Source organism: Corticium candelabrum, chromosome 15 (genome assembly GCF_963422355.1).
Source record: "Corticium candelabrum chromosome 15, ooCorCand1.1, whole genome shotgun sequence".
NCBI lineage: Eukaryota > Metazoa > Porifera > Homoscleromorpha > Homosclerophorida > Plakinidae > Corticium > Corticium candelabrum.
The window spans coordinates 968,686-992,604 of record NC_085099.1 but is presented as its reverse complement, the minus strand read 5'-3'; the positions used below and the strand labels follow the sequence as shown (position 1 = coordinate 992,604).

The window sequence follows — 23,919 nt, the reverse complement described above, 5'->3', positions numbered from 1 at the left end:
TGAGTTTAGACATTTTACGAACGGCACCCCGCGAAGCGTTATACTGTACAGCGAGGCGATGGGAGCTCAAGAACAAGGTTCAATAGACATGTTACTTGCGCGCATGTCTGCAGACCGCCGTCGACCCCGAAATCGTGACGAACGACCTGCCGATTAGCTAGCATGCGAGCGTGCGTAACTGCATGTTGCCAGCGTCGAATCGCACTGGGCAGTATGTAACTACATATAGCCAACTTCTGGATTCTAGGAAGAAAGTTACCGCTCTATTTAGCTAGCAACCTTGCATTGCATTCGCCTTCGCAGAAGTCGGAAGCCAGACACATAATTATCGTAGGGAAAACACGGTAGATACATGTACAGTCTACTTGGCGTTACTTTCCTCTGATTTTGAGTGCCCAATTTTAGTGTTGGCTGCCTAGAATGTAGCCGATCGAGCAGTTTGCTAGGTAGAAACCAGAGGTAGAAATTAACCATGCATGCAGCAATAATTGTGTTCCATACATTTGCAGGTTTTGGATTTTTCTCTTTTCTGCTTGTCCTTCAACTTCAAATATCACTTCAGCAAGGTATTATTGTATCAATTATTATATATTATACAATTATGTATAAGTGTGTTAGTTTATTAATCTATAACACGATTTAGGTAATTAACTTTGTATTTAATTAATAACTAGCCTTTTTAATTTTAGAATGTAACAGTCAACCTTGTCTAAATGGTGGAACTTGCAAAGAAACGTCTGGCAGTTTCGAATGCATTTGTGCAGGAGACTTCACGGGAATTCATTGTGAATGTGATCCATATGAGCAATGCAACTTTGGTCTGCGACAGGGTATCTGTAATCCATCTTTTGACGTTAGCACACCACCACATGTAGGTACCAATCCTACCTGCCTTTGTGCAACTGGTTTCACTGGTTTGGCTTGTGATGAAAACATTAATGACTGTGTACACAACAATGGAAGTCAATATTGCAGCAATCTTCCACTGCAGCCTCCATGCGCAGATAGAACAATCAATTTCACTTGTGATTATTGTGCTATTGATGTGTGTAAGAACGATGGCACATGTGAGCTGAACGAGAGAGATCGAACCTTCAACTGTATGTGTCCATTACACTTTGATGGCGAATTTTGTGAGATTGTACTGTGTAGTCGCTCTCAGAACTGTAGCGGACATGGCAGTTGCAACTCACAGTACAGCTACGCTGCACCTAACTCAGAGCCGCTTTGTGTATGTGACCTTCATTATGAAGGTACTTCTTGTGAGAAAGAGCTTTGTTCATCAGAAAAGAATTGCAGCAATAATGGCATATGCAGCTCCATTTATGACTATGCGAATCCGGATAAGTCTCCATTATGTGTATGTAACACTAATTACACTGGTGTGCAGTGTGAAAGTGAAATTTCACTACCTACAACTGCAGCAACACCCAGTGTAATTGCCAGCACAAGTTCTGAATCTATAGCTTCATCATCTTCTCCTTCATTGCCTCCTTCACCGTCAGCATCTTCACCGTCAGTTTCAGTGCCCTCAACATCTTCATCCTCAGCGACTTTGGAGTCGGTGTCTTCTTCATCCCCAGTGACTTCTTCATCCTCAGCAACATCATCACCCTCAACGACTTCTTCACCCTCAACGACTTCTTCACCCTCAATGACTTCGTCACTCTCAACGACTTCTTCACCCTCAACGACTTCACCCTCAACGACTTCTTTACCCTCACCGACTTCTTCACCCTCAACACCTTCTTCTGCATCTTCTTCATTTACAACTGCCAAGACACAATCGTCTTTGATACCAGTATCTGTAGCTACTGCAAATGGTACACAAAGAGTAATAGTGAAAGAAGTTTCGAACGATGACATAACTACAGGCATGATCGCTGGCATAACAGCTGGATGTGTTGTTGCCTTTGTCACCATCATCATAATAATTGTGGTAGTTGTCAGAAGGAGTAAGATGCCCAAGGACACACACGTTGTCTTGACTGTAAACGAGTTATATGCTGTGAGCAAAATCTACAAGACAATGGATTACCATTAATTAAATTAACCTGCTGATATTCTAACTGGCTAAGATCAAATTGCACAATATATTTGCAGTAAATAACTTTCATTTACCATTATGTACACTGAAAGCTGTGTGGAGTGTGAAACATTTAGATTTGACAGTATACATTGTTGTGTCTTAGTCTGATGATAGAGGTAGGCTTGTTTTGTGAAACTGTCGTATGAAAAGAAAACTGAAGAGAAAGAACAGCATCACTGTTCTCAGCTTATTTACGCCTTCACTCTAATCCCATTCATAAATACTATTATTATAACAATCACAAAGAGTGTTAACTTGATGTGGTGCAGGTGTACAGAAAATTTTGTGTACTACAGACCATCGCAAATTATAAAGCCACTCCCTGCACGTGACTATACCGGAAGTTTTCCAGGCTGATTTACCGCTTAGTACCTAGAAAGAGCGTTTAACAACCATGTGATAAAGTAAGAACAGAACAAGAACGTGACAAATTTTATTTGGGAAAACTTCAAAAGTCATAGCGTTACGAAGCAAAATGCAAACGGCGTTTGCGTGGGCGTCTGCACAGTCTAGCAGACCTTTCTAGACTGTTTTTGGCTTTTAAAAAGCCAGTTATTTATGAAACGTTTCTTTGATCTAGACTCTTTGTTTTAATACTTGTGTTTCTTCCTCTTGCTTTCCGGATTGATTCGACTCGTCGCGGAACACTCTACTAGCGCGCGCACTCCCTCTAGAGAAATCGACGCAATGTCGCTTGCAATGCCGCCCACTCTTCGCGAGAGTGACCGGCGGTTGCCACTACCTTCAAGATTCGCCAAAGGTTCTCGATTGGGTCGGCGTCAGGCAAACACGGAGGACAATCCAAAACAGTGACGTCATTGTCGCGAAACCATTGGCCGGAGACGACGTTTTTTGGTCGTCTACCTGCTTCTTGCGAGGGCGACGGGCGTGCATTTCTCTCTCCGCAAGTCGACGGCAGACTAAAGATCTGGAAATAGCTTGTCCCGTGCTCTCCTCGAACTCTCGTTTCAGCTGGCGTGATGTCAAACGGCGATTTAATTCTCTTTGCTGTCTCCTCCAGAAAGCGGTCATTTCTGTCACATGTTTTTCTCGGCCGACGAGATCTTTTCTTACAGCTTATTGCTCCGGCCTCTAGTCTTTTTAGACAGTTTTTCACCGATCCACGTGAAACACCGACGGTTTGGGCGATGGTAGCTACGCTCACCCAGACCACATTCTTTCAAGACTTCGATTTTACCGCAATGTCGTGGACTGAGCTGCCGATCTCAGGGCATCCTCAAACTCACACCAGCTGTCCGACTTTTCCTCGATTTCATCTGACGAAAGGTTGGTCACTCGGCTACAGGAATCCGCAGTTTGGCAGCTCTGTTATGGAGCGCCAATGTGGACAAACTTGATCTTTCATTGCACCGTCGAAGTCGACCATCGGCATTCGATGTCAATGTTCGATGTCGATCATCGATCTTTGATATCGATAGCCGGAGTTCGACGTCACCCGTAGATGTCGGCTACTACCTATCCACGACACTTACCACCCGTCCATGTCGGTTACTACCCATATATGACGGTTTGACTTCCCTATTTAGTTTAATTATTTTGTCCACATTGGCGCTCCATACTCTGTGAGCTCAAACAACGACTAGACAATCAAAGATTTCGCGCCATCGACATCATTTTGCAACATTTCGACCACAACCATTTCAAACCGGAAGTTACACTTTTAGAAGTTTTGTGTACAATCTAAAGAATTTAGTAGATTATTTACAAGATTTAGTTTTCTAGACATTATTCAGTTGATGTTTCAAGTTATTGTGGTTTATGTGGGTTTTCTTATTGACAAGAATGACAAATAGTCCCGTCAATGACGTCATAGTGGTTTTTCGTTTTCTAAAGAAAAGCTGAAAGAATTTTGTATTCCGAATAGATTATGGGTAAAGCATGCGTAGGTTTCTTTCAGCTGATAGCAAAATTGAATAACAAAAATGTTTTGTTGAGCTATTCATCACATGTTTGTTTTGTGGTGAAAGTAGCGCACACTTCAAAATTCAAAATTCTGTCATAAGAAACAAACCCAATATGGAGAGTCCTTCTCTGTAGTTTAGAATAGAAAATTTGCAGTGAATTACAGTTTTAATTATTTTTCCAAAAGCTTTTAAAATGAAGAAGCACTAGAAGTGCAAACCCTCGGCCAGTAGGCACCTTGAAGGTAATTAGTCGCGCTATGCCAAAATCGTATGACAGAAATGCATGATGTGGGTAACAAATTAGATGTGGTAACGTTACAAATGCAGCTAGATTAGCTAAGCGTTGTTTCTAGATGCATGTTACAAATATAGTTGTTTCCAAGTGATGGAACAAGCCGAATGTTACAAGACGGAGAGCCTCGACGCTAGGCCGGCTGGCAATCTTCGCCTTACGTGATGAAGTAACGGGCGTGTACAGGGACTACTCTGTTCACGGGGACTATCCTGTTCACGTCGACTATTCTGTTCATATTTGCTCCTATTCTGTTCACCGGGGACTATCTTGTTCACGCAATTTGAACCCACCCTAGCGGGGACTATCCTGTTCACCGGGGACTATATTGTTCACAGGCGACTATCCTATTCACAGGCGACTATCCTGTTCACAGGCGACTATCCTTTTCACAGGCGACTTATAATCCGTTCACCGGGGACTATCCTGTTCACGTGAACAGGATAGTCCCCACTATATAGCGGGGACTATTTTGTTCACCGGGGACTATCCTGTTCACAGGCGACTTATAATCCGTTCACCACTAATATAGCGGGGACTATTTTGTTCACCGGGACTATCCTGTTCACAGGCGACTATCTTGTGTACAGGCGACTATCCTGTTCACAGGCGACTATCCTGTTTACGCGACTATTCTGCATGTTCGCACTAGCCATATGCATACAGTGTTCATGGCGACTATCCTGTTCACAGGCGACTACACGTATTCTGTTCACAACAATTATTTGAATTACATCAACAGTAACTTTGCAAAAACATTTATTGTTTGTTTATCCAATCTTTATTTATAGCCTATCTAATTCAACGAAAAATCTGTCTAGTCTCAAAACCAATTAATTAACGGTGCACTATTTCAAATAAAACTTGTGCACCATATGCTATTGTAGCTGTAAATAACTACACTCAAACTCCCCTTATCCGGACGCCCCATATCCGGGCACGTCCGTCTACCGGGAACCCCCGTATTGCACAATTGCATCACGTGTATTGCGCGTGGTCCACGTGCACGAGGTCGAGGTCGTGTAATCAAAAGTCCAGTACTAGTCCAGTTTCTTGTCGACAGATAGCTATACTTCGGTGCTAGTTCTTATTTACAGCTTGTAAGACTTACCCGAAGATGTCTGAGACTAGACCAACGCAGACGCCTGCCCCGCAGAAGCGAAAGAGGTCTGTGATGACGCTCGAGACAAAGATGGAGATTGTAGCAGATGCACTAGCACAGGGCAACAGTGACGATGAGAGCGAAGAGGAGGAGGCCATGGAAGAGTGTCGTTCAGTCACACCTCATGAAGCTTTCAATGCCCTGGAGACCTCACTGCTGTGGCTTGAATCTCAAAACACTGATCCAGCTCGTCTCCTTCTTGTGAAGAAATGGCGTGAAACTGCGGTTCGGATGAGACAGGAATCACTGAGGCAAACATCCATTACTTCTTTTTTGTACAGAACTGAATGAGCATGTTCTCTTACTGTTTTCAATCAGTGTACAGTGTACATGTACATCTATTATGTACGTATGTGCATTCACTTACATGTAGGGATGCAAAATTGAAAGTTAATCATACAGGTGTACATATGTGGGGGTGTTCCCAGATGTGGCCGTTTCTGAGTTATGGGCAGTGTCCGGTCCCAAGCTGCCCGGATAAGGGGAGTTTGAGTGTACTCATTATCTACTTTGATACATCTGTTAAGTTAAGACATAAAAGTATATTTGAGTCAGTCTTCCCATCTAGAGACGTCCAACAGGAATTGTAGGCAATGACCTGGCGGCAGTTATGACATCATTTCTAACACAATAGCCTATGCAACCTCCCCCACACTCAAAACACTAGACTTCTTTTGAATCTGTGTCTAAGATTGATCGATCGATGCATGGCAATTTCTGTGTGATATAGAAATGTATTATAGTATGGTACTCATATATATGAATTTCTTTCACGCCTGCTGAAGGCATACAGTATCCACAGTTAATAAAGGACATACAGAACTGTACATTTAAAATTTACACAGAGACACACACAAAATAGATATTATAAAATGTGTTTTTGTTCATTGTATATGAGGAAATAGTAATGCTAGATCACAGTCTCGATCTTCAATTAATTTCCCTACCCTAGATGACTTGCTGGTGCTTGCTTACAACCATCGATCCCTGTTACTGACGCAATTAACTTACTATGCATTAATTACATTATAGTTGCTGTAAATTTACTAGCTTCTTGCAACCACTCGCCAACCTTCTGTCACAGACACTGTACAGTATAGATATCATACTTATCTAGGAATTACGTAATCACACATGGACAATCAGAAAATTATTAGTTGTAATACACACATTCCTAGGATCTGTATACACCAGAGAGGACCACTTTAGTTGAGCACATTGGAAGAGTCTACGATATGGTAGTGTTGTCAGCCACGTACCGTACAGGCAGGTAGCTAGATAGCTAAATTGAGCAAGAGCTAGTACGGTAAGTTTTGCGCGTATGGATTGATGGGACTGTTGACAATGAACAAAAGTGTCTGGCTAGTGAACAGAAGCTCTAGTGAACATGCAGATCTATAGTCGCCGTAAACAGAATATATAGTAGCCGATAGTCGCCGTGAACAGGATAGTCGCCTGTGAACAAGATAGTCCCCGGTGAACAGGATAGTCCCCGGTGCACAGGATTATAAGTCGCCTGTGAACAGGGTAGTCGCCATGAACACTGTATGGATATGGCTAGTGTGAACATGCAGAATAGTCGTCGTGAACATGCAGGATAGTCCCCAGTGAACAGAATAGTTCTCGCCATGGTGGGTTCAAATTGCGTAAACAAGATAGTTCCCGGTGAACAGAATTGGAGGAAATATGAACAGAATAGGAGCAAATATGAACAGAATAGTCCACGTGAACAGGATAGTCCCCGTGAACAGAATAGTCCCTGTACACCTACTGTGCACTGTACCGTATTTACACAGCTATCCGTCTAACCGCAATTATAATTATAAATGACTTTACCTGTCGCCTAATCTATTGAAGTTGATTTGTGCCGAGAAAACCACGTTCAACAGACGACAAAAACTGAGGCCCATTCAGAATTCAAAAAAATTACTGAATTCTGACGACAGGAATTGGGGCCCATTATCTGACACGATTTGCTTTGGAATACCAAACCTTGCAAAGATGCGACGAAGTTGAGTAATGGTTTGGCTCGCTGAAGTCGCTCCCTCAGGTAGCTGTATTACCTCAGGCCATTTTGAGAACGCATCGACCACAACAAACAACATTTTTTTGCAAAATGGTCCGGCAAAATCAATGTGAATTCTTGACCAAGGGCACTCAGGAAACTCCCATGGATGTAAGGGTACTTCTGGTAGTCTGTCAGCATGCACAGCACAATTTTCACAATTTCGGGCCATACTCTCTATATCTCTATCGATGCCTGGCCACCATATGAACCTCCGTGCAAGTTTCTTCATCCTCTCCATACCAACGTGTGCTTTGTACAATTCTGATAGTAACTGCTCCCTTATTGCCTTTGGAATCACTATTCTAGGCTCTTCTGCATGTTTTAGTATGCATCCGTCACACACTGACAACTGATGCTGGCATGCAATAAAATCCAAAAGAGCTTTGGTCTTAACTGTTGAAGGCCAGCCGTCATTGATGAATTTCATAACTTGTTGAAGAGTGCGATCCTGCTTTGTATATCGTTGTAGTTGATAAAAAGAGAATTGGTCCATCTTTGATGAATTGAGATTCCATCGCGGCTATATATCTTTCTGACTGATCTTTGTATTCATTTGTCTGTTCAAAATCCTCGTCATGTCCAACTGAGAGATGGGATAGACAGTCTGCATTCCCATGTTCAACTGATCGCCGGTATTGAATTTTATAGTCATACTGTGATAACTGGAGTGCCCAGCGAGCAAGGCGCCCACTTGTTCGGGTAGGAGTTGTCAGTTTGGTAGAATCAAAAACTGTCAGTAATGGTCGATGGTCAGTTCTGAGAACAAACTTTCTACCCAATAGGAATGTCAAAATTTTCTAGTCCCAAATATTATGGATAACGCTTCCAATTCTATCTGAGAACAGTTTCGTTCAGCTTTTGTCAAAGACTTTGGACGCGTACGCCACTGGATGCTCTTTCCCTTCTGTCACTTGGAACAAACATACTCCTAAGCCTTTTTCGCTTGCGTCACAGGCTAGTCCCACAGGAAGAGACATATCATATTTTGCCAGTATTGGTAGAGATGTTAACTCTTGTTTCACCCCTTCAAAAGCACTTTCTTGCATTGATGACCAGTTCCATTTTGTATCTTTCTTCAGCAGTTGATTTAGAGGTAGAGTATGGCTAGACATATGTGGAAAGAATTTTCCAAAATAATTAATCATGCCTAACAATGATCGTAACTCTGACTGGTCTTTAGGTGCTTTCATCAATTGTATTGCTTTAACTCTTCCATTTGATACTCTGATTCCTGAGCTGTCAATTATATGTCCCAAATATTGCACAGATGGTTGACAGAACGAGCATTTGTCTCTTCTAATACGGAAACCATGTTGCTGTAACTTTTGAAATACTTGGGACAAATTCTGCATGTGTTCTTGCTCATCTTTTCCTGAGATAAGAATATCATCCATATAGATGCAAATTCCTCTCACGCCTTCCAAGACTTTGGCTATTGTTCTCTGGAAAATGGCAGGCGCTGAACTGATTCCAAACAGTAATCGTCTATATTTGAGCAGTCCTTTGTGCGTGTTAATCACCAGCCACTTTTGACTTTCCTCGTCCACCCGTAACTGGTTGTATGCATCCTTCAGATCAATCTTGGAGAAAATTTACCCCCAGCTAGGGAACTAAACATCTCTGCTGGTATAGGGATTGGATATTGATCAACTACCATAATCCGATTGAGGGGTTTAAAATCACCGCATATCCTGATATCACCGTTCGGTTTAACAATGTTCACTGTTGGAAAAGCACATAGAGCGATGTTAACTGGTTCTAATACACCGTTTTTCACGTTCCTTTCCAATTCCTTCTCGATCTGTGTCCGAAGATGCATAGGAGGTCGCCGGAATGGGAAAACCTTCAAATCCGTCTCTGGTCGCACAGAGATGCCCACAATCTCACTGCAGCAACCCAGTTCATCTGTAAATAATTCTGAGAACTGCTGTAATAGTTTCTCCACTGGTGCTGCAATCTCACTTGATTCTGTCAACATTACACCACCATGGTTTCCCATAGCTTTAAGATAGTCTATGCATACTGTCGCCATCCCAACCTTTTCCACCCAATCCATTCCCAGCAGGTTTGAGCCTTTTCCTTGTCTCACGTAAAATTGAATAGGTGCAAGGTTGTTGCAAAATCTAACCTGACCTGTCATCATGCCCTTAAATATCATTATTCGACCTGAAGCATTTCGTAGCTGCTCCCTCTCCTTACTCAACTTGGACTGTCCCAATTTATTCCACGCTATCTCATCCATCAAGGAAACGTATGCTCCTGTATCAACTCTTAAAGTTAAGAAAACAGTCATCCACTCGTACCTTCACCTCGAGTTTCCTTAATGTGTCACGAACAGTTTCTGCACAGTAAACATTCTTTGTGACAGAGTCAATGCAATAACTTGATTCTTCATCCTCCTGAGACGAACTTCCTTCTAAATCTACCTTCTGGAAGTTTCGAGATTGTTGTACGTTCTTTGTTCTCTGAATTACATCTCCTGGTTTAGCAACTTTGCCATGCCTAAATCCCAATGATTTTTCTTGGTTCTTCGTCGTCTTCTTCGTACATTCCCATTGATAGTGTCCTTCTTCTCCGCATTGAAAACAGACAAACCCTCGTCCGGCCTGGTGACGTTTATTGTAAGGTTTGCCTCCCTTCACATATTTTCTTCCTTGTAGATGACAAACTTTCCCTTGCGATTCTGTCGTTGCCTCACGTGTTGCCATAACACTATCTCTTGCTCCTTCCAACGTCTTAGCCAGGAGAATCACTTTATCCAATGGTTGCGTCAGTAAGTCTTCTTTCTCATACATCTTTCGTACAATAGAGTCATCTTTAAGCCCTGCCACAAAAATGTCTCTCAATCTGTCTTCGTATTCTCCTGCCTTGAATGAACAATTCGTTGCGATTCGTTTCAATCCTTCGGCGTACTGCTGTACAGCCTCTTCTTCCCGTTGAACTCGCCTATGTAATTTCACTCGTTCTACAATTGCATTGCACTTACGCTGGAAGAACATCTGAGTCTTCTCAATAAGTTGTTCGACGTTGAAGTCTGTGATTTCCCTTGGCAGTACCGCCTTCTCCAGACGCATACGTATACCTTCATCTAGACATTTCAGAAATAAACTTCTGTGAGTGTCTTCGGTGATATTGTAATCTGTAACAACAAAGTCCAGGTAGAACTTGAACGAATTGGTATTCCAACTCTTGAAACGCCGACACGAATCCTGACTCGCGTCTTCCTTGAACGTACCAATTGACCTGGCAAGTCTTTCAAAATCCTTGAATCCAAGAACCGGTTTCGAAGCCATCTGTTCGCAGCGCCAATTGTAGCATAAGACTCAAAGATTGGTAAGAATAAATTTAATTGAACACAAGAGACACAACAAAGAAACATGTATCCGTTAGTCGGCTATCCAAATGACTGAGCTGCCCCGCCTGTGAAACCCCGGTTGCCACAAGGCCCCCTTCAATAAACGGCGCAGGTTACTGCTCGAAAGATGCGCAAAAAGACAGCACTTCGTTTATGTCAAAATCGCGGTTGCAAGATGTCCATTGACTGCCGAGCCTCGTACTACCAGACCACTGCAAACCGCGAAGAAGTGCATACGGGAACAGCTAAAGCCACACCCAACGGCGGCCAAAAAAATTCGCCTGATACAGAGCTGATAGTAAAGCGCGCTAATGATCGACCTGAATATGGTCTGCGTGTACACGTGTATTTTACGGAACCTGGACACGAGAGCAGCTCTAGCCATAGCCATCAGAATACTTTAAATTGTTTATCGATTAGACATGCATCCTCGAGCTCCAACTTTTACCTTTTACAGCCCTAGGCCTTTTCGTCGACGAGGGTCACAGGAGCGGGGGTTTTGCCTAGGCGACTACAGAAACGTCTTCAAATTCCCAGGATGTTTATCTAGGTTGAGTTGTTTTAGACATTTTACGAACGCCACCCCCGTGAAGCGCTGTACAGCAAGGCGATGGGAGCTCAAGAACAAGGTTCAATTTAGCTAGCAACCTTGCATTGCATTCGCCTTCGCAGAAGTCGGAAGCCAGACACGTAACTATCGTAGGGAAAACGCAGTACATGTACAGTCTACTTGGCGTTAGTTTTCTCTGATTTTGAGTGTCCAATTTGTAGTGTTGGCTGCTTAGAATGTATGCCGATCGAGCTCTAGTGCTAGGTAGGTAGAAACCATGCATGCACCATTATTTGTGTTCCTTAGGGGTAACGCATAGTTAGCGGAACTCCGCTGTATGATTGGCCGAGAGGAAGATTGGTATCCCAGGTACGAAAACACGTGGAGAAGGCAAGTGACCTCCATTTACTATTGAAAAAAGCGGCCATGGCCGCCCCACTTTTCAAAAAGTTGTTTTCCGCCAGCTGCTCATTGCCGGTAACTTCCGTTGTTAGTTGTGCTGATTAATTAAATAAGTAACATATTTCAGCAAAAATGCGAATAAACTTAACGTGCGCTACATTGCTCGCTGTACAGCACACAGGCGCGTCCGTTGTATGCACGTGATCACCGCCACGTGGCCTTTTCAGATGGTGCTGGCTAAGTGTACATGATCCTGGCCTGAGACTCTGATTGGCTGTGTGGAAGGCGTGGCTAAGCTTCGTTTTGGAAACACAAACTTTCTAGGCTGATGCGCTTCCTTTATGCTGGATACATCTATATGACCGCTCATTGCAGCTGTTTACGATCTGTACAACGAACCCGGACACGTGTAGATGTCGAGCGGCAACGCATGCGCAATCACTTCAGTTTAGTAGACGCGGATTCTTTGGACTACAGTGGAAAGGTCAACTGAGTAAGTAATAAGTAGGGCTACAGGGCCTTAGGAGCTGCGAGTCGGTGCGACCAGAGGCTGCATTCGTGTACAACTACTGAAAAAGATCACGTTCGTATGTTAGCGCACGCTAAATGACCACGCCTTCTAACGCGCGTAAGGCCTTACCACTTTTATTTGCCACTGCTAGAGGCTTGTAATCGTTCAAGTTCGTGAATATGCTTTGGCCGATAACGCTCACTCTACTGTCTTCCTTCTGCTGGATAAATAATGCAGGTAAGCGACGTCACTACGCTTGTTTTGCCAACATCCTATCAAGACAGCAAAAAAACGTGAAACTTGATGTGTACGATTTTGAGGTGATGCCTGTTGGTCATACGTACCACGCGTCTACGGCTCTAATGGTTACACATACTGTTATTGCTACACTGTAAGCTCTTACTGTTACATTGTAACTAGCTAACGGTTTCCGGTTCTTGCTCTTTGTTCTGCTGGCCATGGATGTGCGAGAAACGTCGTGATCCTCGCGACTTGGCGCGTGTTCGCAATTGCGTTGTTGCCGCAATTGAAACCTCGTGCTACGGATTGTAGGCGATGTTCCAAATTTCGCGATTATTGCCTCATGGGCGGGTGAATTTTTGGCATGCGTTTTTGCTCCCCGCCTACCGAAAATAGAAAAGGGGAGGGGCTGGCTACACGAGACTACATCGGTACCATCTTCCGCTCATTTTCCCGACCTTCTGCACAATTGTGGCTTTGTGGTTTCGCGTTGTTTGCGGTGGTGTTTGACATCGTGAGTGTTGACTTCTTGCGAGCCTAGAATTCTGCAAATTTCGCGGGAGTTTGGTTGTTAGGTTTATCAGTCGAGCGCATCGCTTGTTGAGAGAATCCGCAAGTATTTGTCGCGTCTGTGAGATATTTTCGGAATGGAGCACACTGCACACATTCGGCGACAACGTTTGTAGCAAGTTGCGACGAGACTGTTGCTAGCTAGACGTCATTATAGCATCGAGACGTCATTGTTGCTATTTGAAATTAAAAACAGGTTGTTATTTGAACTAAAAATTTCACAGTGTTGCAAAAATTGAAATGCTGCGGCCTTGTGCAAGGTCTGTTTTGGTCACGCCCACCACATTTGCAGTGGCACGACCCCCTGAGAGATTTCTCTAGAAAAAATCACTCTACTGAGCATATTTGTAAATGCAATTCAATTGCTGTCGTTTCTACTGACGTAATTTTCTCTCTTTTCGCGATGATCTTATTTGCTATTTTCGTACACTTACACCGTCGCTCTGCCCACATGTTGTCAAGTGCACATCCGGGAATCCACGAGCCAAACTTGCGGTGTACATTTTCTATTTTGCTACACTGTCTCTTTTTGCAGATCTCTGTCAAGATCGTCCGGCTCTCTTCTTTAAGTGCGTCGCGTCGGCAAGAACTCCGTGCATTCCCCGCTCGTGGGTTTGCGACGGATCGGAGGACTGTCGGGACGGCTCCGACGAGACGTTTTGTGCTCGTGAGTTCTAGTTGTAGAAATAATTATGTAAATTATTGAGGGAGTTTGTTTCCTCTCTGTGTGAGTCTGGTGGTTTGGTGGCTTGGCGGCAGGACATGTATCCTGTTTGGTGGAGAGAATCTGGTGTAATCTAGTCTGGTAATACAAGTTGGTAGGAAGCCAATATTCCTATTACATTATCCGCCTGACCTACGCACTTGAACAAAAAAAAACAGTTGTGGTAGTTGTAATAGTACATGACCACTTGAGAGTTATTTTGTAATAATGGATATTAGTTTTGCGGCTAGTATATGGTTTGGTGTTGGCTTCTCTTATGTCTAGAGGACTACCTGACTAGTCTAATATGTCAACAAGCCATGGATGTGTATAACACAAAGGTCAAACACTGAGCCTATACAAACTTGAACTATTTTAGTGATACGTGCAGTGGCAGGAAGGTCAGCCGATATGGGATTAGGAATGGGGGTATGTAATGGAACTTCTGTTTCAGTGGACAATGATGATAGAAGAAAATACTGTGGAAGTTGGTTGCTTGCAAGTAGAAATAATAATGTATGGTGTTACATTTGACTACTCGATACACATTTTCATGATTATTTGTGTGCATTCTGTTCTGTCACTGATTAATCAATGACAAAACAACCATACAGTTAAATCAAAATGGCAGGCATCGGTCTGTATCCAGGAGCTTGCACCGCCCCTGATGCGAGTCTCCATCTAGTCGGGTGCAGCTTCAAATGAAATTACAAGTACATGGGCTTGTTATAACAGGTATCCAGGTCACTGGGATCATGGAAGTGAAAATAGAGACAGTTTTAGTTACTAATTTATGTTAATTGAACTTTACCAAAATGTGGCTGTCAGCATAAAGATTCAACGACTGGAAACTCGGTTAGTTGGGTGGTGTAATTGCTGTATGGAGAGATGCATTCTTCCAATACAATAGTCTAATGATGGAACTTCTTGCTAAGTGTGTGTGTGTGTGTGTGTGTGTGTGTTTGTGTGTGTGTGTGTGTGTGTGTGTGTGTGTGTGTGTTTGTGTGTGCATGCATGAGAGAGAGTGTGTGTGTGTGATGTATTGAGAGATGACTGTTTTCAATATAGTGCATAGTCTTATCTTTTGCTATAGAGTAATTGGGGTTAGTTAATTAATAACCTATTTTTTGCAAACATTGTACACGTTTAATTTTGTAATTTGTTCATGTTGTGTAGCGTGTGATCCTAAAGAATGGTTTCGATGCCACATCGGTCATCCGTGCATTGAACGGCAACGGTTGTGCGATGGAACACACGACTGTATAGACGGATCTGATGAGAAAGTGTCTCTATGTGGAGGTTTGAATGCAGCATGTTGTCCGTCAATCAGTTTGTCTCACATTTTGTCCTGCATTCTAGCCTGTCCTAATGGCAGTTTCCATTGTAATAGTTCGGACGAATGTGTAAGCAACTCGTCTGTATGTGACGGCGATCGTGATTGTTATGACAACTCGGATGAACAACCTCCTCATTGCTGTTAGTCAATATCATCACTCATACTTCAGTCATAATGTATTCTCTTGTTTATTTTAATTAGTTCGTTCGACTGAATCGCATTGCAACTTGACACAGGAGTTTAACTGTCAGGTTTCTTCGTCGTTTGCTCATTGTATACCGAAGTCGTGGGTCTGTGATGGTGAAAACGATTGCGATTCAGGGATAGATGAGGGTGCTGTTTGTAACTCATCAGGTACTTTGTGAGCATTCTTTACTGGTTGTTTGTTGTTGGTATATTTGTTTGTTGGTTTATTTGTTTGTCTGTTTCTTTGTTTGCCTGTTTGTTTGTCTGTCTGTTTATTTGTCTATCTGTGTGTTTATCTGTTTGTTTGTCTGTCTGTTTGTTTGTCGGTTTGTCTGTCTGTGACAGTGTCTTTCTCTCTTTTATCTGTCTGTCTGTCTGTTTGTTTGTCTGTCTGTTTGTCTGTCTGTTTGTCTGTTTGTATGTCTGTTTGTATGTTTGTCTGTCTGTTTGTCTCTCTGTTTGTCTCTCTGTCTTTTGTCTGTTTGTTTGTGTGCTTGTTTGTCTGTCTGTCTGTCTGTTTGTTATATTTGCACGGTAGTTTATTAATATTGTATGCTTTGTCAGCTCCGACCGAAATTCCTGTTCCACCATCAACTCAAGCTCCAACAACTGCACAGCCTGTTGTTGTTCAATGTGCTGATGATGAGTTTCAATGCTACGATGGCGTCAGATGCCTACAATGGTCTCATCGATGTGACTCCATAGTAGATTGTCATGACAACTCGGATGAAGTTGGCTGTGCAGGTAGGCAAACATTACGGATGCATTCTTACTTACGTGTTTCTAGACTCGTTTAAAATCTAAGTATCTTTAGAAATAAATAAATAAATATCAAAATTAAATAAGTTAATAATTAAAATTAAAAATAGATTAATATTAAAATTAAAATAAATTAATTAAAATAAATTAATAAATAGAATGTTGGTGGTGACTTACATATTTAGTATCCTACGGTAACCGTATATCCCACTTTAATTATTAATTAATTAACTTTTTATCACCGCATTAATTAGATGCAGTGAACTTCACCGCTCTGTTTCCAGCGTAGAACCCCATAAATTTCGCAGGTTTTGGATTTTTCTCTTTGCTGCTTGTCCTTCAACTTCGAATGTCACTTCAGCAAGGTATTATTGTATCAATTACTAGTAATTGAAGCTGTGTTTACACCGTCGCTTCTACAGCTATGAGCCTTCAATGTCCGAACACCGCGTACACTAGGAGGAGTAATTGTCGTGAAGAATTACGAATATACACGCTATTTTCTTTCTAGACGTGCTACTTGTAAATGTATTTAATATCTTACATAGCGACTGTCGTTTCGCGTAAGCGCAAAGTCCGTAAATAGTCTGTAGTCAATAGTCTGTAGTCGTAAGTAGATTCATCATATACGGGACATAAATATCTTCTTACGTAATATTAGATTCCCGTATAAATATCGTAAAACCAAGAAAGCGATCGATTTTGGGTCAGCAGTTGCAGACAGGTGAGTCCTGTTGTTTATTTCCAACAGGTCCTAGCAATCGCAAACATGAATTACACTGTTCTGGTGAGAAAACTCTCTCAAGGAAGTTCGCGTCTACTGTTGGCTGTTCGTCCATTGTCTTTGGTTGCCACGTACAACACAAAGGAATTAATGCTTCCTGATTGGGCTACACTAAGGAGGCGTGGCACATTCCTGTAGCGTGATAGACATATCCAGCCTGCCAGACACAGAGTCCCCAGACCGGAAGTCGGTTTAGCCCTATACATTTAGAGTACACTACTCGCCAAGTCTCGTGACTTTTACAAAGTCCCTTTTCTTAGAGGCGCATAGCTGAACAATTATGTATAAGTGTGTTAGTTTATTAATTTATAACACGATTTATGTAATTAACTTTGTATTTAATTAATGACTAGCCTTTTTAATTTTAGAATGTAACAGTCAACCTTGTCTAAATGGTGGAACTTGCAATGAAACGTCTGGCAGTTTCGAATGCATTTGTGCAGGAAACTTCACAGGAACTCGTTGTGAATGTGATCCATATGAGCAATGCAACTCTGGTCTGCGACAGGGTATCTGTAATCCATCTTTTGACGTTAGCGCACCACCACATGTAGGTACCAATCCTACCTGCCTTTGTGCAACTGGTTTCACTGGTTTGGCTTGTCGTGAAAACATTAATGACTGTGTACACAACGGTGGAATTCAATATTGCACCAATCTTCCACTGCAGCCTCCATGCACAGATAGAACAAACAATTTCACTTGTGATTATTGTGCTATTGATGTGTGTAAGAACGATGGCACATGTGAGCTGAACGAGAGAGATCGAACCTTCAACTGTATGTGTCCATTACACTTTGATGGCGAATTTTGTGAGATTGTACTGTGTAGTCGCTCTCAGAACTGTAGCGGACATGGCAGTTGCAACTCACAGTACAGCTACGCTGCACCTAACTCAGAGCCACTTTGTGTATGTGACCTTCATTATGAAGGTACTTCTTGTGAGAAAGAGCTTTGTTCATCAGAAAAGAATTGCAGCAATAATGGCATATGCAACTCCAGATATGACTATTCAAATCCGGATAAGTCTCCATTGTGTGTATGTAATACTGATTACACTGGTGTGCAGTGTGAAAGTGAAATTTCACTACCAGAAACTTACTCTCCTGCAACTCCAACAACGCCTAGTGCCATCGCCAGCACAAGTTCTGGATATATAACTTCATCATCATCATCTTCTCCCTCATTGCCTTCTTCACCCTCGGCATCTTCAGTAACTTCTTTGTCCTCAGCAACTTCTTCAGCCTCAACACCTTCTTTTGCATCTTCTTCATTTACAACTGCCAAGACACAATCGTCTTTGATAACAGTATCTGTAGCTACTGCAAATGGTACACAAAGAGTACCAGTGAAAGAAGTTTCGAACGATGACATAACTACAGGCATGATCGCTGGCATAACAGCTGGATGTGTTGTTGCCTTTGTCACTATCATCATAATCATTGTAGTTGTCAGAAGGAGTAACATGTTCAAGGGCACACATGTTGTCTGACTGTAAATTAGTTATATGCCCTGAGCAAAAATCTAGGAGACAATGGATTACCATTAAAATTAGCCTGCTGATATTCTAACTGGCTAAGATCAAATTTTCACAATATGTTTGCAGTAAATAACTTTCTTTTACCATTATGTACACTGAAAGCTGTGTGGAGTGTGAACATTTAGATCTGACAGTATACATTGTTGTGTCTTAGTCTGATGATAGAGACAGGCTTGTTTTGTGAAACTGTCGTATGAAAAGAACACTGAAGAGAAAGAACAACAGCTTAATTTCCTTCCCTTAATTTTTTTCTTCCCTTGACATCACTGTTCTCAGCTTATTTACGCCTGCACTCTAATCCCATTCATAAATACTATTCTTATATAACAATCACAAAGAGTGTTACCTTGATGTGGTGCAGATGTACAGGAAATTTTGTATATAATACCCAAGGCTTGGATATCAGGGCTAAGGGTATAGTAGTTGTCTGACGTGAGACCGACCCTATGACCTGTATTTATACTCGCGATTAGCGCAGATGCAAATGAAGCTATTCCGACCAATAGACGAGAAGTGGTGTCATTACCGACAAATAGACGAACACGATAAGGCTCCACCTCTCTTTGTTTGGTAGCTGCTAGCAATGGCCCTAGGCGTCCATCCTGTACATGGTGTTACTTTACATATGAGCTTAGCACATAGAAACAACACCTACTTTACATTTGCACGTGCATGTTTTCCCACCAACAACCAGGCGTCTAGCTAGAGAGCAAAGGTGCTGGATTCAGGCGCCATGCAGTACGTGTAGCTGTAGTCTACCTGACTTGTAACATTTTGCTTGTTCCACAGTGTTTCTGCGTAGTGGTTCTGCAGTCTGTCTGACAGTTTGAATTTTCAGTGTACGTGGCTGAGCGGGCGCGGAACGTGTTGTTGCAAAAATCACTAGTGTCCTCTTCAACAGAAATTTGGCGCTCCACGGGAATTTGCGAAGAGGAGTGTGCATTGTCCATGACAGTGCGTCTGTTTGTCGGACGAAGCGACTGCCTTGTAAGTCTGAAGACGCGGTTTTGCATCTTTTTAGCTAGACGAATGCATTGAAACCGTAGCCGAGACGAGTGGTTGGGCAAACACCTCAGTATATGCAAAACATTATCACATGACGAGTTACCGGTATGTGATTACATACACCGGCCGAGGGTTTAGCACTGTAATGTGCTTCTCTATTCATTAAACTATTATTGGGCTCATAAAAGACATCAAAAAATGTAAATGAAAATCTTGCACACATTTTCAAGCACCACTGTGCAAATTTGATAAGAACATCAACATCACATGACTTGAAATTCAGTCAGTTGCATCTAGATTTATAATAGTAAATCCACACGACGTGACTTGGAATATCAAATAAACGACATTGTGTACAACAATTGAATAATTTTATTTCATTTACAAGTGTTTTGGACATAAGCTGGAATTCAAGTAGAAATCAATTAATTATTAAAATCACTTATTATTTAGAGTTGTCTCTTATAAGTTATATAACCAACTTCATACTTTAATTAGAAGTCTTACCTGCCCTGTGGTAATTTTTAATTCATCACTGAGAAGAAACCAAAATCTGAATAAAAGCACATAGCGTTGTAAATCACAAAAATTGCTACAAGACACAACATTTGAACATGCCTGCATTTAGACAGGTCAATATTCTCAGCTGCTGGTAAAACTACACGTACAGTAGACACAGTATCATTAATTTTGATCTACAACACATGAAAACGTCATAAAGAAAATGTGGCACTTGCTTTGTTTATGGACTTTGGTTGTTAAAAGATGAAAGCAAAGAAGACTATTCAAATCTGCAAAATACCTAAATATTGACAGTTGATTTGTTTAGAAGCAGACCTCCATGCAGCAAAAGGTGCAAGAATATGGCATTTGAAATTTAATACAGATCACTTATGCAAAAACCACGATTACTAAACTTAACTAATTAAACATAATCACCACATGCCTACTGCATGGAATCTCATGCAGCTACAACTGATTCTACTCCATTGTTTCTGGGTATTGTCCTTTATCTACAGCAGACGAATTCTTGTTGACTGTGTATGATTCCGTGGGTCTCCTACTTCTCCTCAGGACAATAACGATAATAAAAATGATGACAAGAACCACAACCACACCTCCAGCTGCTATGCCAGCAATCATGCCTGTACTGACACCATCATCTCCACTCGAAACCTTTCCTGCTTCTCCTTGTGTATCAGCTACAAATGGCACTGTCCCAACAATGTCTGAAGATGTGGGTTGTCGAGATGTGGAAGATGAGGATTGTTGAGATGTGGAAGATGAGGATTGTTGAGATGTAGCATGTATGGTTCGCTGAGTTACTTGAGTTGATGCTAATGGCAATGATGTTACTGTAGGTGGGTAGACTTCCCCGGGGAGAACGCAACGATACGTTTTTCCAGCTTCATTTACCTTACACGTTGTGTTACCATCACAAGTAACATTGAAACAGTAGTTGCAGTAAAATCCCCCCAGTCTGTCAACACACGGAAATGAACCACATGTCTGATGTCCACCGCTTAATGTGCATTCATTAATATCTATATGGCACTTATGGCCTGTAAAGCCATTCCTACAGAGGCAATTTGGGTTGTCACCAGAAATTGGTTCATCATACTTTCTGTTTGAATTACATATTCCTCCTCCACTCTGTTGGTTACAATCGTCATTAGAACACATTTTTGTCTCACAGTTAGTTCCTGTAAATCCAGTTGGGCACTCGCATTTGTATCCATTTGGATTTAAATTGCTGCAAGGGGCCGCATTTTGACATGGATTGCTTGCACAATCTACCAAATGCATCAATCAAAATGTTGACAAAGGTGTATTTTACAAAACAAGAATTAATAAACCATACCTTGCTGAATGCTTATCTCAACACAGTTGTAGAAGATAACGAAGAAAAAAGCTACATAGAACAACACCATCAGTGAAGAAATCAAACAAACCTACTCATATACCCATACAGATCAACATACAGCACATACATGTATATGTATGCATTCACTACCATTCAGGCAAGGATTTAAAATTTCAAGAAAAAGTGGTACATCTAACCGTCCCCACAGTTTTCTTAATTACTTTATCTAAATTATAAACATTTATTCCCAACTTTGATAAGCAATGCTAAGCAGGTACGTAGTCTCCTAGACATGCACAGTAAAGTGCCGCCCCCATGTAGCCAATCATAATTATAAGAATATCTAAATTTTTTATGTTCTAATTGTCTAATAATATTATTGTACATGTTGGTTCTAAAAGTAAAGTCTAAGCAAGACTCAAGGCTTGATTAGAAACCGACAATTCGTATTTTAATTTAAGAAGTTCAACCAACAAATTCATTTGCCTCTTAGCTAATTAGGTACAGTACTATAGACAGCTATCTTTTTAACTTAATTAATTAACTCAATTAGCTATTTCATGATCATCAATTAATTAATATGTATGATCAGTTACAGATACACAACTCAAAAGGCTCATTGTAAAGCAATGACTTTGACTCCTCATATGAAAACACAAGAAGAGTAGACATGTCTTACGTTTAAGATTTTAGAGCTTCTCCAGACAATTTGGCCACTTCCTGTAACACTGCCAACAGCTGCTGATACAGAGCTGATAGTAAAGCGCGCTAATGACCTGATTATGCAGCTAAACAAGTTCGTTGGAAGCATTGGTTTCACAAAAACATTTAATAAAAGCTAGAAACTAGATACCACAAGATAGAATTCTTGGTAGAACACTACTACAGAATAAATAAAATTACCGGTAAAAATAGGCAAGATACGTTAATTAACTAGAACATGTTTAGCTAAGTGAAACAGGAAAGCATTACAAAGTTATTGCACAGCATTATTTTGAAGGCCATGTTTTCAAGTAGAGGTTTCTATACTTGTCTACTTACTATGCGTTGGCAGACCCAAAGACTATATATAGTTGTTTTATCATTAATTAATTATGAATCCAATAAAGTTGAAACCAGCTACAGCTAGTAGTTGAATTAGTTAGTGTAGACTTCAGTGGCTTGCAAACTGAATCATTTTCAGACATACCTGTCAAATTGCTAATTAATCTAATAATAATAAATGTATGGTAGTGATGGTAAATGGCATATGCAGAGAAACACAGTTAACTGTGTCATCATGGCTGACAGAAAGGATATAGTACAACAAAGAGTCACAAAAAATCCTATTTCCAGTTGGGACTATAATTAATATTTTATTTCACTATTAATTAATTAATAGACATTTTTCTTATTGTGGCTTCTATAGACAGTAAGTGAGTGAACAAATACCACTAGAGCTTAGCAATACAAGGTTGAAGATAGCATCCAACCCAAGCCTAGTTATGTACATGCAATCATCAGTGATTTGGCAACTATGAAACAATAGTAAATGTGTGTGGTAACCAAGAAATCTATTACAGTACGTGTCAAACATTGCCTAGTCCTAGAATTGTATGAGTTGTTAATTCTGAGACTCAGAAGAATAGTAAGATGAATGATCAGCGGTTTCTGTCTCACTAATCAAGATGCATCTGCCTTCCATTAATTAATATCTCGACTTGTATCGTTACAAATGAGTTGCACAACGCCTGTCTCACTGCTAACACAGTATACTGTAATACATGTATGCATGTGGTCACTGGTGTCTAGAGCTAGAGTTGGTAGCTAGAGTACTCTAGGAAACGCTACCTAGCTACGCGTACGTAAGTACATTTAATTAATTAATTAAGAGCATCATTACCCTGTAACAGGTACGCACGGTATGCGTCGGATCTAGCTAGGCCTTGAGGTAGCAATGTATGTAAATCACACTTCTACGTAACCAAGAGTATAGTAAAGAACCTAGCTTCCTTTCAAAACGCCAAGTTCGACGAAACATGCCTAGATACGTAGCAAACAGCTAGATTGTTCGCCTGAAAACGTCTACTTCCAAACGTAGACTCGAGCTTTCGTCATCTCATTTTTTAGGTATTGGAAGAGGTCAAATTAAGTGAGGTCAGAGCCAAATGAAACATACCAACGTCATTGATACCGTTGAGCGGCTGCTTCACACACGCACGTGTATGTATTCATCGCATCACGTAGTAGAGATTGTTTCATGCAGGCCAAGTCAGCAAGCAAGGCATAAATGCAAGTAAACTCGATTCTAAAATTCTAAGTCGCCTTGCTTGCTGAAGAGAGATCGTCGGTTTCGGTGAATACAATATCTAGTACAAGTAGCTGATCGATGGATGTATAGCGTCAACTAGAGACAAGCAACGTGACTTCACTCACCTTTGATAGACATTCGCGAAGGCTAACAGCCAGTCTTCTAGACGCAAGACAAAAGGACCGACGAGAGCTAACCTCTTCAACGGTTCTGGTAAGACTGACGTGTATATTTGTATTTCCCAATAATCTAGGTGACAATTGACGATATCAAATCAAGTGACAATTA

The 23,919-nt window shown here is 41.4% G+C and overlaps 5 protein-coding genes across 5 annotated transcripts; 2 read left to right on the top strand and 3 right to left on the bottom strand.

Annotated features, from left to right (window-relative positions):
- The first annotated feature begins 10 nt into the window (after positions 1-10).
- LOC134191130 (neurogenic locus notch homolog protein 2-like) lies at positions 11-2,278 on the top strand. Its single transcript, XM_062659708.1, has 3 exons — positions 11-77; positions 510-566; positions 690-2,278. Exons 1-3 carry the CDS (start codon positions 59-61, stop codon positions 2,042-2,044), a joined length of 1,431 nt encoding a protein of 476 aa, XP_062515692.1. The 5' UTR covers positions 11-58; the 3' UTR covers positions 2,045-2,278.
- A 5,100-nt stretch (positions 2,279-7,378) lies between these two features.
- Positions 7,379-8,029, bottom strand: LOC134190801 (uncharacterized protein K02A2.6-like). Its single transcript, XM_062659317.1, has one exon. The coding sequence runs from the start codon at positions 8,027-8,029 to the stop codon at positions 7,379-7,381; it is 651 nt and encodes a 216-aa protein (XP_062515301.1).
- Positions 8,030-8,387: 358 nt separating this feature from the next.
- Positions 8,388-9,778, bottom strand: LOC134190800 (uncharacterized protein K02A2.6-like). Its single transcript, XM_062659316.1, has 2 exons — positions 9,191-9,778; positions 8,388-9,116 (listed from the first exon to the last, which is right to left on the bottom strand). The coding sequence occupies exons 1-2, from the start codon at positions 9,776-9,778 to the stop codon at positions 8,388-8,390; spliced, it is 1,317 nt and encodes a 438-aa protein (XP_062515300.1).
- A 3,782-nt stretch (positions 9,779-13,560) lies between these two features.
- LOC134190798 (low-density lipoprotein receptor-related protein 2-like) lies at positions 13,561-18,688 on the top strand (the record flags this gene model as incomplete). The annotated part of the gene is made up of 6 exons (XM_062659313.1): positions 13,561-13,831; positions 15,044-15,166; positions 15,227-15,343; positions 15,405-15,557; positions 15,954-16,133; positions 17,301-18,688. Coding segments are annotated over 6 exons (1,968 nt in total), but the record flags the coding sequence as incomplete, so codon positions are not given.
- Positions 18,689-20,321: 1,633 nt separating this feature from the next.
- Positions 20,322-23,840, bottom strand: LOC134191240 (sushi, nidogen and EGF-like domain-containing protein 1). The gene is made up of 3 exons (XM_062659840.1): positions 23,757-23,840; positions 21,339-21,389; positions 20,322-21,270 (listed from the first exon to the last, which is right to left on the bottom strand). The coding sequence occupies exons 1-3, from the start codon at positions 23,767-23,769 to the stop codon at positions 20,459-20,461; spliced, it is 876 nt and encodes a 291-aa protein (XP_062515824.1). The 5' UTR covers positions 23,770-23,840; the 3' UTR covers positions 20,322-20,458.
- Between the last annotated feature and the right edge of the window lie 79 nt (positions 23,841-23,919).